At 41.4% G+C, this 20380-nt stretch overlaps 1 protein-coding gene across 3 annotated transcripts in view; it reads right to left on the reverse strand.

The window, feature by feature from the left end:
* phkb (phosphorylase kinase, beta) overlaps positions 1 to 20380 on the reverse strand; it is a 157925-nt gene that overhangs the window by 11827 nt on the left and 125718 nt on the right. For all 3 annotated transcript variants that reach the window (XM_068323001.1, XM_068322984.1, XM_068322994.1), the window contains 8 exons: positions 15350 to 15433; positions 14500 to 14604; positions 13468 to 13550; positions 12773 to 12863; positions 2634 to 2692; positions 2300 to 2462; positions 749 to 830; positions 417 to 474 (listed from right to left, as the gene is read on the reverse strand). In XM_068323001.1, the coding sequence (XP_068179102.1) occupies positions 417 to 474; positions 749 to 830; positions 2300 to 2462; positions 2634 to 2692; positions 12773 to 12863; positions 13468 to 13550; positions 14500 to 14604; positions 15350 to 15433 (725 nt within the window). The remainder of the gene's footprint in view (positions 1 to 416; positions 475 to 748; positions 831 to 2299; positions 2463 to 2633; positions 2693 to 12772; positions 12864 to 13467; positions 13551 to 14499; positions 14605 to 15349; positions 15434 to 20380) is intronic.

Below are 20380 nucleotides of genomic sequence, written 5' to 3' on the forward strand. Positions count from 1 at the left end.
AACTTGAATTATGACCAAATTTTACAAAGGAATAATTATTCCGAGTGATATAGACGAACAAGGTCCCTGTCCAACATAAAAAAAATATACTACACTGTAGGAGAATCAGTGCTCCTCAATGTATCTTTAGATTTTACTGTTAGTTATCTTTTCCTGATTTGACAAAAAGTCACAACTGAGAACAATTTAAGGTCATTCAACAAAAGAAAGACAGGTAAGAAGCAGTGTATGCACTCTTTGTTTGTGTGTGAGAGAGAGAGAGAGAGAGTGTGTGTGTGTGTGTGTGTGTGTGTGTGTGTGTGTGTGTGTGTGTGTGTGTGTGTGTGTGTGTGTGTGTGTGTGTGTGTGTGTGTGTGTGTGTGTGAGAGAGAGAGAGAAAGAGAGAGAGAGAGAGAGATAGAGAGAAAATAAGAGACCAAAGCTTTCTGCTGCCAGCTCTTCGGTAGATTCTCTCCAGTTCATCCATCATGCTCTCTGGAATTACAAAATGGTTTGGTTCACACATCAGGAACAAACATCATGAAGTCATATCTTCCAAAGGGCTTCAGTTTACTGCACATTAGAGCACAATACAGAAACAAACCTGGGCTTGATCAAAGGATTAATGTGTGCAGTAACATAAATTACAGTCATAAAAGGGATGAATAGTGTGATAATGGTCAGATGTCTTATATAAAATTTTCTTCTACTTAGAGAGGAGACTCAGAAAATCTTTGGTGTTCAAGTACTAGTGACAGTGTGTGCTTACCATCTCTGGCGAGGTAGTCTGAACCTTCCCTCCTAAGCACAATACTTGCAAGCTGAGCTTGACTGGCCAAGCAGTCACAATCCTGACAATGACACACACAGATAGGAAGATGAGCTGGGTTACGCATTAAAACTGAAGTCATTGCAGACTGTATACACAGCAAATGTTACCCACTAAACAAGACATAATGAAACTATTGTTACAAAAAAATTGTTTTCCAAAAGTTTCTCGACTTTAGAAAATAATTGCCTTTGTTTAAAAATTTGACTGCAGCCTTATTGTGTCTAACATATGTGAAATACAAAGAAGACTAATCATACAAGAGAAGGATCTAGGGTCTTACACCGGCCTCCCCACCCCCGGTCTTTCTATCTTATCCAGTTCCTGAGAGTACAAAAGTTGAAATTTGACCTTAACCTAGCTTTCTCAAGCTCAAGGTCATCATCTCATTTTCATCCTCTTTGCTGCCCTAATAATCTTTTTTTTTGTCTCATATTTTATATCTGCGGGGGGGAACCACAGGGAACGGTTCTGGCTCTGTTCCTATTCACCCTCTACACTGCAGACTTCCCCTACAACTCCTCACTTTTCACCTGCAGAAGTTCTCTGACGACTCTGCAAATGTCAGCCTCATCACTGATATGGATGACAGAGAGAACAGAGAACTGACCCAGGACTTTGTGGACTGGTGACAGCAGAACCGCCTCCAGATCAACCAAGGAGCTGGTGGTCGATTTCCACAGGGAAGCACTCTGCCCAGTTACACCGGTGAATATCCAGGGAACGGATATTGAGGTGGTATCCTCGTACAAGTATCTGGGTGTGCACTTGAACAATAAACTGGACTGGAGTACGAACACTAATTTTCTGTATAAAAAGGGTCAGAGCAGACTATCTGCTCAGTAGGCTGAGGTCTTTTGGAGTGTAGGGGCCACTCCTGAAGACCTTCTATGACACAGTTGTAGCCTCAGCTATTTTTCATGGGGTGATCTGCTTGGGGAGCAGCATCACTGCGGCCGATGGGAAAAGACTGGACAGGCTGATCAGGAAGGCTCTGCCCTAGGATGCTCCCTTGACTCAGTGGAGGTGGTGGTGGAGAGGAGGATGACAGCCAACCTGTCATCAATGATGAAGAACCACTCCCACCCCCTGCAGGGAACACTACAATCACTGGAGAGCTCCTTCAGCGATAGGTTGCTTCACCCGAGATGCGTGAAGGAACGCTATCGCAGGTACTTCCTGCCCACGGCCTTCAGGTTATACAACCAGCAATCCTCCCAGTAGACCACTCGGAGAATATCATATTCGAAAGCCGGATGATGACCAATGTAATCAGTAGTTTGTAGTCTGTAGTGCTAATGTAAATTGTTGATAGTATATGTTAATATGCTTATCATATGTGAATATGTATATTTCATATGCTACATATGTTAATATGTATGTATTATTTAAGTATGTATGTATGACACACACACACACCCCCGCTACCACAATCGCACAAATTTCCCCACTGTGGGACAAAGGGTAATCTTATCTTTAATCTCAACTCACATGAAACTTCTGGATGATTTCATCGGTGGGCTTGTGCAGCCACTCCTCCACACTGATCTCTGGCTGCTGCTCCAGATCTGAGGCACCTGGAGTGCTTGTCTGTCTCTTCACCTTCGAGTGTTTTGGTAGCTCAAGCTCCTCAAAGCTCTTAAACTCTGGAATCCTGTTGTATGAAACATTTTACATGAAACTTAACAAATTAATGTTAGAATATTCCTTTCGACATTTTGTTGTTTCACAGTAGAAAAAATTCAAACAAACAGACAAGATACTGGACACAAGTAAAGAAATCTAACAAATGAAAAAAGACACAAAGACTGCAGGAAGCTCTTACTCTGCCTCGTTGACACGCAAGAAGTCCAACTGTTCCACCACAGCTCCAGATATCAGGGTCTTAGAGAAGGAATACATGTGCTCTGTCAATCTACAAGCAAACCTTGGTTTCCGACCACAATTTTTTCCGGAGGGCTGTTCGAATACTAATTTGTTCGAATTCCAAATACATTTTTCCCATTACAAATAATGTAAATGGTCTTAATCCGTTCCAAGATGCTAGAAAACTACCTTTTATCAACATATGTTATTTTATAATGTCCTTTATATATCAAATTGAATAGTAATGAAACATATCAAAGAAATGTAAAAGAAAGAAGCAAACACAAAGAAAAAAACCCCCGACGTAATCAAGTTAGCCCAAGGTACGAGTTACCGTCGTCTTTTGGACAGACGGTTACGGTACCGTAACTCGTACCATAGGCAATGGAACACAAATTAAGTGAAAAATGATTGAATACAGTAAACTAAAGTAAACATATTACCGTCATGTCTTCTCAACTTTTCTCAACTGTTCTCACCTTTTCTCGCGCTTAACAGCAAGAAATAATAATAATAATAATAATAATAATAATAATAATAATAATAATAATAATAATAATAATAATAATAGATTAGATTTATATAGCGCTTTTCTGGACACTCAAAGACGCTTTACATTGGAGCCATTATTCATTCACTCCTCATTCATACTGGAAGGTACACTGAGTGTGTAGGCACAGCTGCCCTGGGGAAGACTGACGGAGATGTGGCTGCCATTCTGCGCCTACGGCCCCTCCAACCACCACCAGAACAATCACACACATTCACACACCACTGGAGGCAAGGAGGGTAAAGTGTCTTGCCCAAGGACACAACGACAAATGACTCGGTGGGAGCGGGAATCGAACTGCCGATCTCAAATCATTGGACGACCTGCTCTACCACTGAGCCACGGTCGCCCCAAAAAGGCGTTTCGCGTTCGACTTCGAAATTTTGTTTGACTTTCAAGACCAAAAAAATTCCTAATTTTTTGGTCGAATTCCGATTTGTTCGATGTTCAAAAACCAAGGTTTGCTTGTATATGTCTACACAACAGGTTCTGTATTAATAATAATAATCAGGCAATAAGTATGTGTGTGAAGACATGTATGTGGAAATCATATTTCAAGACACAGTTGGGATCACAGGTCTTCATGAAGCTGCACTCAGTAACTCAATAACACATAAAGAAGCAAATTATGGATTCAGTTAACTGTTTTAACTTTTACAAATGCCTGCAGGAGCAAAAACAAGACAGGTTTTAAAACAGTGAAAGCAAATGCTGGAGCATTTTAAAATCCTGCCATTGTTGGGAGTCAAGAGTGCACTTCAAAAGCATTTGATCCTGTGGCCTAAATGTTATATTAGTCATTCCCACTGAAGTCAACTCTAAAACAAAAATATGAGGTGTAGGAGAGAAGCAATCCTGCTTCCCATAACAATGAGATGATGAAGAGCAGAATTGTTTCAAAGCTCTAAGAGTTAGGTGTGATATGAATAGAAAACAGGTGATGGGAAGAAACAATGATATGAGGAAATCTGAACACCACAAATGCACTGGGAGATTGGAAGACCTGTTCTAATGTTGACAAAATACTTGTTTTTACTGTGAAAATAAATCAGTTTTTTCTGTTACCATCACAGGGACTAAATTTAATTAATATCCTCAACCAGTACAGTCTGCAAAGAGAACTGAAAATTATAATTAAATTTATTTTCCATTGTAAATTAATTCGGCTCTGACCATTGCCATGCCCAATGCTGTGGTAGTGTCTTCAGGCAAGATATTAACAAGGGATCCAGCAAAATAAAATAAAGGAAGTTTAAGCAACCTTAAAATGCACCAAATGGACTATTTTCTTGAGTCACTGCACTGAGCATAATGGTTTTATCCATCCATCCATCCATCCATCCATCTTCCACCACTTATCCTGATTCGGGTCGCAGGGGCAGCAGCTTCAACAGGAAGCCCCAAACTTCCCTTTTCCTGGCCACATACACCAGCTCTGACTGGGGGATCCCAAGGCGTTCCAAGGCCAGTGTTGAGATGTAATTTCTCCACCTGGTCCTGGGTCTGCCCCGAGGTCTCCTCCCAGCTGGACGTGTCACAAACACCTCCCTAGGGAGGCGCCCCAGAGGCATCAGCACCAGATTCCCAAACCATTTCAACTGACTCCTTTCCACGCGAAGGAGCAGCAGCTCTACTCTGAGCACCTCTTGACAGTAGTGTTTCTCAACTTATATCTAAGGAAGACACCAGCTATCCACCTGAGAAAGCCCATTTTAGCCGCTTGTATCCGAAATCTCGTTCTTTGGGTCTTGACTCATCGCTAATGACCATAGGTAAGGGTCGGAACGAAGATTGCACGATAGATGGAGAGCTTTGCCTCTCGGCTTAGCTCCCTCTTTGTGACAACAGTGCAGTAAAGCGAATGCAATACCGCTCCTGCTGCCCCAATTCTCCGTCCAATCTCACGCTCCATTGTTCCCTCACTCGTGAACAGGACCCCAAGATACTTAAACTCCTTCACTTGTGGAAGGAACTCATCCCCCACTCAGAGAAGGCAGTCCACTGGTTTCCTGCTGAGGACCATGGCCTCAGATTTGGAGGTGCTAATCCCCATCCCCGCCGCTTCACACTCGGCCGCAGAGTACTGCAGGTCACACGCCGATGACGCAAACAGGACCACATCATCTACAAAAAGCAGCGATGCAATCCTCAGGCCACCAAACCGTAACCCCTCCTCACCACGACTATGCCTCGATATCCTTTCCATGAAAATCACGAACAGAATTGATGATAAAGCGCAGCCCTGGCGAAGACCAACAGCTACTCGGAACAAGTCCGACTTACTGCTGAGAACCCAAATGCAGCTCTCACTTTGGACGTACAGGGATTGGATGGCCGTGAGGAGAGGCCCCCTCACCCCATACTCCCGCACTACCTCCCACAATATATCCCTGGGGACCCAATCGTACGCCTTCTCCAAGTCTACAAAACACATGTAGACTGGATGGGCATACTCCCAAGCCCCCTTTAGGATCCCTGCGAGAGTAAAGAGCTGGTCTGTTGTTCCATGACCAGGACGGAACCCACATTGTTCCTCCTCAATCTGATGTTCGACAATCGGCCGGACCCTCCTTTCCAGCACCTTGGAGTAAACTTTGCCAGGGAAGCTGAGGAGTGTGATTCCCCTGCAGTTGTCACACACCCATTGAACCATTCAGGTTCAATGCCCCCAGCCTCCACAGGGATGCACGAGAAGCTCCTTCGGAGGTGGGAGTTGAAGGCCTCGCGGACCGAGTCCTCCTCCAGACGTTCTCAGTTCACCCGCACTACTCATTTGGGCTTACCAGGTCTATCCAAAGGTTTCCTCCGCCAACGGACCCAACTCACCACCAGGTGGTGATTATTTGACAGCTCTGCCCCTCTCTTCACCTGAGTGTCCAAAACACATGGTCGAAGGTCAGATGATACGATCACAAGATCAATCATTAGCCTCCGACCAAGAGTGCTCTGGTACCAGGTACACTTATGAACATCCTTGTGTTCGAACATGGTGTTAGTTATAAACAATCCGTGACTAGCACAGAAGTCCAACAACATAACACGGCTCGGGTTTAGATCAGGGAAGGCCATTCCTCCCAATCACGTCCCTCCAAGTGTCTCCATCATTGCCGACATGTACATTGAAGTCCCCCAGAAGAACAATGGAGTCCCCTGCAGGGATCCCATAAAGGACCCCATTTAGGGACCCCAAGAAGGCCGAATACTCTGAACTAATAGTTGGTGCGTACGCACAAATAACAGTCAGAGTTTTCCCTCCCACAGCCTTAAGGCGTAGGGAAGTGACCCTCTCATCCACCGGGGTAAACTCCAACACAACGGTGCTCAGCCGGGGGCTTGTGAGTATCCCGACACCCACCCTGCGCCTCACGCCTGACGCAACTCCGGAGTAGAACAAGGTCCAACCCCTATCCAGGAGTTTGGATCCAGAACCCAAGCTATGCGTGGAGGTAAGCCCCACCAGATCCAACACAAGCTCCGGCTCCTTCCCCGCCAGTGAGGTGACATTCCAAGTCCCCAAAGCCAGCTTCTGCCGCCCGGGTGTGGTCCGTCGTGACCCCCTGTTGTCACTGCCACCCATGTGGCAGCGCACCCGACCTCATCGGTCTGCCCTGCGGGTGGTGGGTCCACAGGGGTGGAAGAGTTCACGTTGCCTTTTGAGGCTGAGCCCGGCCGGGCCCCGTGGCAGACCCGGCCACCAGGCGGTCGCTGACTGGCCCTCTGTCCAGGCCTGGCTCCAGACGTGGGCCCCGGGCTTCCTCCGGGCAGGGTCACATTTTCCCTTTTCCGTTTTTCATGGGATGTTCTGGAACCATTCTTTGTCTGGCCCTTCACCTTGAGTGACCCTACCAGGAGTACAAGACTCCTGACAACATAGCTCCCAGGATCCTTAGGGCACGCAAACCTCTCCACCACAATAAGGTGATGGTTCCTTGGAGAGGCATAATGGTTTCATTTTGTTGAAATCTACACTGAGTGATTTTTCTCATCTTGGGGCATGTAAATAAAGTTCAGTTCATGATTGAGACATCATCAAGATATAATTATTATACCAAAACACTGAATGACATTCTAATTGAATGGAATGGATTTCTCATACACTTTAAACAGTGATATGCCAATGGACATTTTAGGATACTCTGTGTGTGTGTGTGTGTGTGTGTGTGTGTGTGTGTGTGTGTGTGTGTGTGTGTGTGTGTGTGTGTGTGTGTGTGTGTGTGTGTGTGTGTGTGTGTACACGTATACATTGTAATCGAAATAGACATATTTCATGTCAGATTGATGAGCTGTCATCTTGTCTGAGGTGTATCCTGCTTTTCCCAGTAGCCAGCTGGGGTAGGCTCCAGCAGTCCTGTGACCCAGTGTGGACAAGCGGATGTAGACATGACTGCAATTGTCTCATCTACAAGAACATGGGTGGATATATGGATGGTTTGGATATACTTAGGTATTTTGTCAGATGACAGTGAAGAAACTGTAAAAGAGGATTGATTTTATTATTGTCACAAGAGACGGTTTAATGTAATGGAAGAAAAACTGATTCAAATTTACATGTAGATGTGTGTTTTGCACCTTGTTCATGCATCAGTGTTCAAAACTCTCCACAGCTGGATGAGTTTAGGTGTATGAAATAATTGAAAGCTTTGCTTAGAAATTATGCACCAGGTACAAGTGTGTGCTATTTCCTCCGGGATTAATAAAATATCCATCTATCTGCTGGCATCTATCATTGGTAACCTTGAACTAACTTGCCAAGGTCTCTCTTGAAAATGAGAGTTGATCTTAAGAGGCTTCCTAGTTAAACATGGGTTAGATAAAAAATAAAAATAAAAATAAAAATAAATGATAACACACACATTTATAAGGCAACAGTTGGTTTTTAATCTTTTTAAATCATCTGTGATTATATCTTGATTTTCTCTCCAACAGCTGCAGAGGAAAACGGTCTGGTGCAAAAGAGTTTGTACTGAAAACCGCTAACCTGTTAATAGTGATGAGAATGAGCCAAAAATAAATCTTCCAAGTGATAACAAGAACCAATGCAGTCACGACATACCGACATAATTCAGGGTTGTCGCGACATACCGCAACACTCCTGAATTAAAAAGTTTACACTGACCTACTTGCATAGTTCAAAGATGAATGCCAGTGCTCTAATGTCTACTGTCATCCCCTTTGCCGCCCGACTAATGTGCTTTTTGTTTCATCTTTCTATCTGCAATGGTTGTGAAGATATTTGATGGACACACAAACACTGACAATTACAATACATCACCGCTTTGAAGCGGGATGCAATAAGAAGAAAGGCACACGCACACTCACGCATGCACACGCACAAATATTTTACATGTCAATATAAAAGGCATGGACAGGAAAAATCAAGGAAAAAAATAGATGAACATCTGTTTACAACAAAAATATTTTGGAAAGATATGTTAAATTGAATTTCAACAAGCATTAAAATAAATATTGAAACACACACTTGAATTACATTATATACACTCAGAAATGCAATTTACAGGCTGTAAGAGGCACAAATCAAATGAAACATCTGCACACATTCATCAGTCTGGAGATTGTGTTCTGTATGATTGAGAGTCTTCTTTCAAAGTGGACAAATAGCAGGGAATGTGTTTGTGTCTGTATGTTGATGAATGTGTTTATCTGTTTAGTCCTTTTTTTACTTCGTAACGTTAATTCAACAAATGCCTGATGACGATCTTTGCGGGAGTGAATTGTTGCTTATTTACAAAGTGTGGGAGTTTTTAAGGCAGCATGCAACCTTTATGCTGCACAGCAGGTTTGTCTTTAACAGCTATAAGAGGAAGAGCATTAGCAGTAACCTATTTATAATTCAGGAATACAATTCTGTGCACAATTAAGAAACAGAATATAATGATATTCAAATGTGTAACAGTAACCCTATACAAACACACAGACAACCCTGACTTATATTAGTGACCATCTAAAATTCTCCATCTTTATTTTCATGCTATTTAGAAAACCCCAAACCAGTGAAATTAGCATGTTTTGTAAATCGTAAGTAAACACAAAATACAAGGCAGTCAGAGACTGCAACATCCCGCAACACCCCTGGATTCAAAATTTTACCCTGACCTACGCAAGTAGGTCAGGGTAAATCAAAGCCAGTAATTAGATCTACAGTGCACAGCAATAATGAGTACACCCTCTTTGAAAAGTAACATTTCATACGATATGACAAGGAACACAAAAATGTATTTCCAAAATGTTCACAGACTAAGTTAATCACAGGATCTGTTGAGCTTTTAAACTTAAAACTAAGGTTAATAATACAACTTAAGTTGTTTTTTGTTCCGTTTTAGTAAAATTAGTGTGGTGCAGAAATGAGTACACCCCACAACAAACACAACTACATCCAATACATTTAGGACTTTGTATGGCCTCCATTACTTGCAATGACAGCCCCAAGTCTCCTTGGCATAGAGCGCACAAGTTGACAACATTTGGCCACATCAATCTTTCTCCATTCTTCAGGGATGACCTCTTTTAGAGCCTGGATGTTGGATGGAGAGTGATGCTCAACCTGCCTCTTCAGTATTCCCCAAAGATGCTCTATAGGGTTCAGATCAGTTGACATACTTGGTCATGGAATCACTCTTACCCTGTTCTTCTTCAGTAAGTCAGCAGTTGCCTTGGATGTGTGTTTTGGGTCATTGTCATATTGAAAACTGGCACGATGACCAACGCCCTGAAGTGATGGAAGCATCCTAGCCTCCAGTGTAGTGCAGTACATTTGAGATTCCAAATGCCATCAATGAAATGCAGTTCTCCAACACCCGCAGCACTCATGCAACCCCACATAAGAACCCTACCCCCTCCATGTTTCACAGTGGGCACCATGCACTTTTCCTTGTACTCCTCACCCTTGTGACGCCAGACTGTTTTGAAGCCATCAGTTCCAAAAAGATTGATTTTGGTCTCATCACTCCAGAGTATAGAGTCCCAGTAGCCTTCATCCTTTTCAGCATGGGCCCTGGCAAACTCTAGGCGGGCCTTTTTGTGACTTGGCTTTAGGAGAGGCTTCCTTCGGGGACGACATCCATGCATGCCATTCCACTGCACTGTATGGCATATTGGGTCACGTGATACAGTCACTCCAATTTCCGCCTCTACCTCCTTAGCCAACTGTTGCCAACTCATCACAAGACACTCCTGCCTGGGTGTTAATTTTTGCTGTGCAGTGTATGGTCTTACTCACACTGGCCTTCTCCCTCGTCTTTCTATCATATCCGGTTACTTAGTGTACAAAAGTTGAAATTTGACCTTGACCTAGTTTTGTCAAGGTCAAGGTATGCCTTGACCTTGACCTTGACCCCCCGCCCCTCCGCAACGAGCATTGGTCGTCCGCCCGTGCGCCACTGTCTTGGACAGAGTGTGGCTTTTTGTGGCTTGCTCAATTCTTTCACACTGAGCCACAGTGGCTTAGTCATACTAGCTCCTAGTGCAAGCCGAGAGAAGGTGGAGGACACTTAGGGTCAACAGTCCAGAGCAATGGAGAGTGTGGAAAAGAAGTGAAGAAGTATGCACATGCAGGATAGAATGGCTGGAGAAAAATGTCAGGTGTGATGTATGATACTAGTTTCAGCATGAATGAAAGGAAAGGTGTACAGAACTGTGGTGAGACCAGTGGTGTTGTTTGGTCACATGTTAGAGGTTTTGGAGATAAAGTCAGAGAGGCCAGACTGAGATGGTTTGGACATGTCCAGAGGAGAGACAGTGAATATATTGGTAGAAGGATGCTGAGTTTTGAACTGCCAGACAGGAGGCCTAGAGGAAGACCAAAGAGGAGGTTTATGGATATAGTGAAAGAGGACATGAAGGTATTTGGTGTGAGAGATGAGGATGCAGAAGACAGGGTTGGATGAGGGCAATTGATTCGCTGTGGCGACCCTGAAGGGAAAAGCCGAAAGGAAAAGAAGAACATGTTTCAAAAAAGGTGGCACAAGTGCCACTCAAGTAGTGCTTTTTCTCTCATCTTTCTACCTGCAAGGGTTGCGAAGATATTTGGTGGACATACGGACGGACGGATGGACGGACGGACTAGCGAACACACGAACACTGGGACGCGGGGAAGTGGGACGTAAAAAAGATAGCGGGTATTTATTGAGGGGAACTTCACAGTGGGGTGATTAATCTCTTTGTCTTCAACCAATATTAAATATCAAAATGTTGGTGAAGCTAAATGAAGCTATAAACTAATACTTAATACAGCAAACATAAATGTAAATTTTAGGAAACAATGAATTTTCCTTTAATTTTTTGTGGTCCCTTGTTTTCAATTGTGATTTATTGGTAAATAGAATTAAGCTGCTTCAGCATCTGAGACATTTGCCATGGTTAATGCTTAAATGCATCCAATAAAGCAGATTAATCCATTGATATATGTTAACAATGATTGTTCATTCAGCTGTCCCTATACTCATTTTTGATTAGCACATTGTCAAAGACCAATATGTAGATGTAATTTGTAGTTTTTGTGATTTGTAGTTTCTGCTGCAGTCATTTCCTTGTATTTATTAAACAACAAAAGGTCTTCAAATCAACAGTCTCCATCTTCTTTTTGAAAAATGCTCATGTCAATTTTTATTTTTCCCAGATAGACAAAAGCAGTTCACCTCCCCAACTGAGTCTGACTGGTCAAAGTCAAACCACCACTAAAATAAAGAGGGATTACAAATAAAGTTCTTGGAAACCCCTTTCCGAGCGGCTAAAAGCCACTGTGCATTTTAGGAACATTAATATTTGTGTCCTTTGATAACAGGGGAAATCCTCTTTATAAAATGCAATCAAATATTGACCAGCGGTAATTGCAACACTAATGTAGTCAACAATTTGTATGTTTTGGAAGTGTGACAAGGTAGAGCGGATTTCCAGAGTTTCTAAAATTTCAGGGCTTTCCTGGGACATCTGTGCCACCTAAGCAGATGTTTTCAGCAGCTGAACAACTACTGAATTGAAAAGACAGTGTATGAAACAGAGAAACTATGCTTCCTTTGATGGAAATACAAGAAAAAAGCAAAGACTACTTTGTGTCAACGAGGCAATTCCTGCTGAGATGTCATTTTATAGACATACATCTCCATATTTCATGTTGGATGTTCAGCTTTTATGATTATATTCAATGTTTTTAACATGTTTAACCATAGCGTAGAACACAGCCTCCATTCCTATACCCTAGTGTGTATTGTTTTGGATTCATTTTCTGGAAAAGATGGCCCTTTCTTCCATGGAAAAAAATCACTTCAAATGATTCTTGTAGGGAAACCTGAATTTAAAAAGGAACTAGTCGTAATGGTTAAGCTATGTGTAAAATTTGATGCATTCAAATCTCAAGACAAACACATATGAAGGTGCAGAAAGTATATTTTAATACTTGCATCCTCCCTACATAAACTATAATTACAAAAAAAAAAAAATACAGTTAATGTTCAAGCAATTGCTATTGAGAAAATAAGAATAGCCAAATGGAAATAACAAGATCAATACAAGACTTGACTGGATCCACAAACCTGCAGCCTGTCGACATGAACTTTTACACCTCCGATGTTGCCTTTCTTGAACGAAGCCAGCATGTCCAACACTGGGTTGAAACGACTCCCTCTGGTGAGAGATATAAAACTTTTATTTTGCTTTGTAGACTTTTCTCCCTACAGTGAGAATTCATTACATTCCAAAGAGAATGAATTCAATAATATCAGTACAATGACACATTACTGGAATCATCAGAGCTTCATTTAATACATTTGTGCATTTCAGCCCAGCTTTTTTGATCTTTGTGGCATTTGTATGCAGAACATCAACCCAATTAACAGCAAAAAATGCCACTGAGTGCTACACCATGACAGACATGTAGACATTCCACAGTGAAAGTGAAAGTATCACAATAAATATATGCTTCCTGGACCAGCTATTGTAATAACCCTACTAGCTAAGCTGTAGTGACTCAAACGGGAACCATTACCATACAATCAGTAATTAAATACAGTCAAACCCTCATGCTACACGGAAGAGTATACACAAATGAGAAGAGAGGTACAGAAGAATTTTAAAATGTTGGATTTGTATTGTGAATGTGGGTATTATTGGACAGAGAGAGACAGAGTGAGATTAATGGAGAGATATGGAGGAATGATGCGAGAAAGCCATCAGGTGACAAGAAGACAGAAAAGAACATAAAAAAGCCATCACTGAGTGTGTATATTACTTGATGTTATCCTCGCGGATGAGAACCAGAAAGAGAGGACGTCCCTGCATCTTCCAGTACTGTTTAATGAATTGCAGCGCGTTCTGCAAACACACACAAACACAGACACACACAACGTCAAGGCTCAAACCACAAACTGCATCACGTGATCAAAGAAATTCTGACTCTGTCCAAAACCATGCAACAGTTAGCTCTAAAAGCTGACAGGTGTGACATGAGGGCACCAGGCCTGTGATGAACCGATGACCTCTCAGCTGTATCCTGATGTCAGCAGTTTCAATTCTGCCTGTTTTATTTCATTTTCTCTTTGTGTATCTTAATACCTGTGCTACACTGAAGTCTATTGTCCACATCAGCATTAGTCTGGGTTTTCCAGTAGACTGGCCCATACATCGCATAACTACAACAAGTCTTTACAGGAAATCAGAATAAGGCAATCACAGGTAGAACGTCAGGCCATGAGGGCTCGGCAAAATGTTTGTTTCAGGAAAGTAAAAGCCTTTCATGAATTTCTTCAATGTTGAAATTGTTAGTGTAAATCTGGGGATAGACGCCTATTCTCAAAGTATGTTTGGTCTCTTTCCAAATGTATATCCTTATTGAATTAACCAAAAATGCACAAGATGTGTTAATTAAAAAAACTGCAGTTTAAACAGGCAGCAAGAGACACGACTATTGAAATTTTTACTTGACAACACAAGGTCACGATTAGCTAGAAGAAGTTTTGTACAGCACTCATACTTTTGGTATTTCACAATGCAACCCATCATGTCAAGCTTCATGTTTGCTCTAAAATCAATCATAGAACACATAGATCATCCAAGATTGGGATAAACCAGTGTGTTAGCTTCTAGGCTACAGCAAGAGCTGGGTTCATTTAAAATGAATATACAATCTAATCAGAGCAGCTGCTTTCCAATCTTAAAATACATATCAGGTCTCAAAGATTTTGTTGGCTCTATGTGCACATACAACGTGTTTAGTTGTAGAGTGATAACATTGCCAGGATACGAAAGTATCTGTCTGACTTACCTTAATGTCATCGATCAACAGCATAACATCTTGGGACAGGTAAAAGTCACTCAGATCAAACACTATTGGGTAGCACACCACCGTCTTGCCTAGGATGCGATAAATCTGCAGGGACAAACGCGCACAGAGGCACACAATATTGGATAAGACAAATGGCTCAGAAATAGCCCCACATACATTATTGTGGGCAGTCTGTAAAACAACCCATCAATCGTAAAAAATAGAGGGGACACGCAGGAGCTACACAACCACTCCTGATAAACATGCATGCAGTCCATACACATAAATGGTTCCAATCTCATTTTCACACACACAGATTGTCACAGAGGCACAAACACACACCCATAGAGACAAACTGATGATGATAATGCCCTCTGGCAGTCTGCCTTTCTCCCCATAAATGTTCCATTATAATATTGTCTTAGCAACGCATCGGGAGCCGTGATTCATTTGTTTGGCAATGCCTTTGTTTGACAAAGCTGCTATAGTTCAACGTTTTTGGTCGTGCTATGACCTTCATTTGTGAGTAACAGCAAACATCAGCGAGACACATAGGCACAGCATTGCACATGAACACATGGACCTAACAGCAGTTTATGGAATAAGTCTTGAGCATAAGCTGAATCCATTCTGCAGCATTTATTGATGCATCTTGTTGCACTGAGGGGAAAAACTCCCCTTATACTGAACATGTTTTGGTTCTGCAATCCATGTGTCAGAGAAACATGCAGATCAATAAATGGGAAGTGTGTTAGTGGTCACCCACAACCTGTGCACCAGGGCAACATATATATTTTTGTGCATATATCATTATGTAAATGTGTGTAGGTGTGTTTGCAAATTCATAAACCTTGCAGGTTCCAATGCAGCCCACTGGCCTCTCTGGACGCCCACTCAACCCTAGTTTGTTATTGACGGCAAGGAAACGGTATGCCTGCAGAAAGACAAGCAGACATAGTTATTAGGATACATTAATAGACACCTTGTCAGTAAACACAACATTCATATTCATAAACACACATGAGCTCATTGCCAGCTTTTCTCTTTTCAATCATCTGCCTATAATGGCATCGAGATTAAAAATAAACCATTTGATTTGAAATGGCACGCAGAATAGTAGCATTCCATAAGATAGAAATTGTGAGTCCATCATCTGGGTGTCCTACTAAGAGACTTCTGTTGCAGCTCATAACATGAAATTACCACCATATGGCAGGACCACCTTCTGTTATTAACTCTCCATAAAGTTATGAGATGTGGTAATAATGACAGGTGCCTGCTCTGCCACCAGCTGATCACTTAGTGGTCCCCAGCACACCCTTGGGCACCATGGCTGGTAATACTGATGTACTGAGATGCCAACAACCATAAGAACTGAGACCTGTCTGAGCCCTCAGTAGAATAAATAAAGGACAACAAGCTGTCTGATGAGCTGCTTGGCATATTAAACATCACTAAAAATCATCTTAATTTCCGAGTTTGGGATGAATAAAAAACTTTTAAAAACTTTATGTCATAGCCATTATGTCATGCAGCGGGTAGTACATACACACACAACAAAAATGTATTTTCACCCAATTACAGGGGCCCCCTTAACAATTCATATAAGTGCATATATAGGGGCCCCGTAACATGCATAGGGTGAGGGCACCGCCATAGTCTGCCCGTCTGTAGCAGTTGGGGGAGAGGTGTGTGTCTGGCTCAAGGGCACCTTGGTAGGGCCTAGGTTTACACTGGCCCCTCTTCAGCCACCAGTTTTTTGTCTGGGCTGGGACCTGAAAAGGAGACCCTCTGGCTCCAAAACCAAGTTGGAACCCACCAAGCAACCACTGACCTATAAATAGATAGATAGATAATATAAAGTTAAATAAAGACAAATGAGATCATTATAAGTTCTATAAAGACAATAAGTAAACATAATAACTAGGGCTGTCAGTTTAACGCTTTAATTAATTACGCTGGAAATTAACGCGCTATAAAAATTAACGCAATTAATCGTAAGTGGCAAGTCAATGCGCAAGCATTTTAAATTTGGCCCATTAAGGGACCCGTACAGTAGTCAGAAGCAGTGTGACTGACAACAGAGATGGACGCGACACAGGAGAGCGAGGCAAGGCGACTCAGGTGTTTTTGCCGAACACACATGAATCACTGTGCACCTTTGACACATCGTGTCAATTTGTGATGACACGCCCCCCTCAGCCATCACTGGCTGCAGGTGATCAGGTTACATCGATTAGCCTACCTGTGGTACATGGGATTTTGCACACCCAGTAGTCGGTTTATGCCTGTCATGATGGTACGTCATCTGATTGCAGTCTTAATATTTTAATTCATAGTAACTATGTTGAGCAAAAAAAGAAAGCGGTCGGACGAATATGTGCAACGTGTGAATTTACATGTACTGTATAACGGAACGTGATTGGAGTCAGTGTCCTGCATAATTTGCAATGTCAAATTGAGCAACGCTAGTCTCGTACTGGCAAAAATGAAGGAGCACGTCCTTAAGCTGCGTGGAAAACAACAGAAACAGACTTTGTTGTGAAAATGACATCAGAGTGACACTGATTTGCAGGTAGGTAATTTCATGTGAGGTCATACACTGCCTTGGTTTTTTTATTCTTTGAAAAAGGTGACATTAATGCACAATTCATTAAATACACCAGTAAAACATATACTTATGTCTTAAATTTGAAATTTATTTATTTTTTAACTGAAGAAGGGTTCAGTGAGTGAGCATATGAAACCGGCAGGGCTCGGCACCTCCAACAAGGTTAAGAACCATCGGTTTGTTGGCATCTCGCTATTGATGTTGCCTTATTTAGAGGCATGTTATACTATTCATTTTGAATTGCTGCATTGAGTCAGGTTTAGTATTCATTTTGATTGAGAGTCTGCTTATGTGCCTATTTGAGACTCAGCTTTATTGTATTTCTGAATTTTATTCATTTTATTTAACTGTATTTGTATTGCATTTTTGAGAAATGCACCTGGCCTAATTGGTCTGCCTTTTTTCTTTTGAATTTCATTTATAAAGCACACTTAACCAATAAAAATGTGGATTTCAAATTGTCCCTTCTTGGTGTATTCTATTGATTAGTCATGCACTACAATTTTGTAATGTCCTAAAATTCAAATTATTTTTTGGGGACCTTTAACAGGAATGAGATTAAAATGTGATTAATTACATTAATTACAAATCCTGTAATAAGATTATTTTTTAAATCACCTGACAGCACTAGTAATAACATCTAACCCTGTCTGCGTCAGTTCTTTTGAGAAACCATAAGTGTTGTTTCATACCCCCCATCAAGAGATTATGTAGACTGAAATTCCCAACGTATTTCCTCAGCCCCAGCTTACTTTCAAATCAAGGATATATCCCTCTATGAATTGACTTAAACTGATTTGCAGCTGACTTAACAATATCCAATTGATTTGAAGAATCAGCCTCATAATTAGGAATCATAATGCTGAATTACTCATACCAGGTATGTAAAACGCATCGTCTATTCAAACACTGTGACTCCATCTCATCCAGCACTCCACAGCAGATATATTGCAGTCATACCAAGTCAGAAGTCATGTCTCTTGTCTAAACCTCGTCCCACAGTCTCAAAATGAAATGAAAACTTTAATTGGTAATCTTGTATCTTAAAAATACTCTTGTATGTTTAATTGCACGTCTGGGATATCTGTCAAAACAAAAACCAAAATTCCCTCAAATAGTTGGTTTTGATTTTTAGGACCGATTCAGCACTCTACTTACCGCAAGTATGAAACACAATATCCATTTGAGGTCTTTTGCACTAATAAGGGAAGATTTTTGTACAATTACACAGATGTGAAGACAGATAATTAAATAGAAGTTTGCTGCAGTTACACAGTCTTTCTACCAAATAGTTAATAAGCAGAGAAAAAGGTAACAGCATCCTACCTCAGCTATATCTAAAATGTACGCTGAACTAGCAGCAAGACAAACACAACCAAAGCATTTCTTAGGTGTTTTTAGATGAGAGCTTCCAAGTGTCTCCTGCTGTCAAAATGTACTGGTTCAAAGATGTACAGACATAACAAATGGACAGTGTCTCAGCTATTTGTGCTAGGACAAACTGACTGCAAGTCACCCTTGGTCTGTTAGGCAGAGAAGGGCAAAGTGTTTGTACTATTGTGTTTATGTGTGATTTTTTTTTTTTTAATGTGTCTGACCAAGCACGAAATCATACTATTTCCCTATAAATATAAAATCTTAATATCTTCCATTGTCCTATAATCAAATAGCATAATATCACCCTATATAATATTGTACTAGTGTAGGAAATACACCTATCAAGCCATCTGCACCGCTTTCCTCTATCTGCAATTCAACACAACCACCAAAGTGTGGTGCTATGCCGCTCTACTGCACTTCTTTGCTATTCTGAAACAGCTGAGCTGAACACAAGAGGAAAAAAAAGTTGGACCAATTAAGAAGAATTACAGTGAAAGTGTAAGAGGAGCAGACTTTACACACATATACATAAACATAATTGTTAACTGAGGTTTCAGTGGTGTTGTAAACCACTGCCTGAACAGACCAGGGTGAGACCTGGAGCAGTCACGTCAACAGAGGTTAGAAGAACCTCTGCACCTCATATCTTGTGTTCAGAATATCAATGAAGAATTGCAACACACAGGCAGCCTATCAAAGCTTCCTTTCATTCCCTCACATTTCCACTAACCACAGCACAAGCATCAAGCCTGGCAGTTTGGGATATTAAAAAAAAATAATAAAAAAAATATATATAATTAAAGATCTATTTTATACCCCTACATTGTCTTCAACGTGTGACAATGAACTATGCACTGGCAAAATATCCCAAAAATCATTGTGTGGGGTTCAGTATGGTCAGGGGAAAGGATTACAAAAAATAACTCCATAAATGTAAACACAAAAAAAATTCCACAGCCCCTTCCACCGACTCATTTTATTGTCATGATAGTATCTGGCTGTTCACCTTTATTGGGAGATTTTAGGGAAATGAAAGAATAAAAAAGCCATAGGAGCAATGTTTTTATCTACAATAACGCTATTGATACTGTGTTTGAACCAGCAATCACCTCTGAACTGGAGCCATAACTGTGATACGAGCAACGCTGCATGTTGACTAGCATTAGGATAATATTGAAGAAAAATATCAGAATTTCCCTTTAAAACTCTGAAGTCATTGAACAGATTCCCTTTACAACCTAATATAAATTACCCCAGATGTCACAAGTAACTATGACACGTAGAGCAAATTTGTGTCTCAAGAAACGATGAAAAGGTAAAAGGAAGGGTATTTTTGTGCAAGCTGTGATTTGCAAAAAGATATGCTTCAGGGTGTACTGTTGGGAACAACACATTGCACAATGTAATTGCCACTCTCCCATTGTCAGGCAGCTGTTGTCAACCCAATCAAACGGCTGCGAGGAATGAAGAGAGGTGAACAAATGCAGCCTGAAGCACCAGAGATGGTTGTGACTCTGAGATAAACAGATTCTATCGAGGAAAAAATGTCTGACTCTGCTTCAGATTTAATATTCTGCTCAGTGCCCATTCTGACTCAGAAATGCATATCCATCTGAGAGGCAGAGATACATGTAGAAGAGGGAAAGAAGGAAAGAGGTATGACAGTGCAAAGGCAGAAGATGGATCTGGAGGGAAAATATGTTTGCAGTAATAGACACAATGGGGGCGGGCAGCCTATTGGCCTCAAGGGTGAGAGAAATGGATACGACAGATATAGGCCTTGTTCAGACTAGTCGTCATTATCCGATTTTTAGCCTATCCAGATTGATGTCGCATATTTCTTGTGTAGTCTGAACAGTCCCAATCGGATTCTTGCGGGATGGATTGAAA

Source organism: Antennarius striatus, chromosome 1 (assembly GCF_040054535.1).
Source record: "Antennarius striatus isolate MH-2024 chromosome 1, ASM4005453v1, whole genome shotgun sequence".
NCBI lineage: Eukaryota > Metazoa > Chordata > Actinopteri > Lophiiformes > Antennariidae > Antennarius > Antennarius striatus.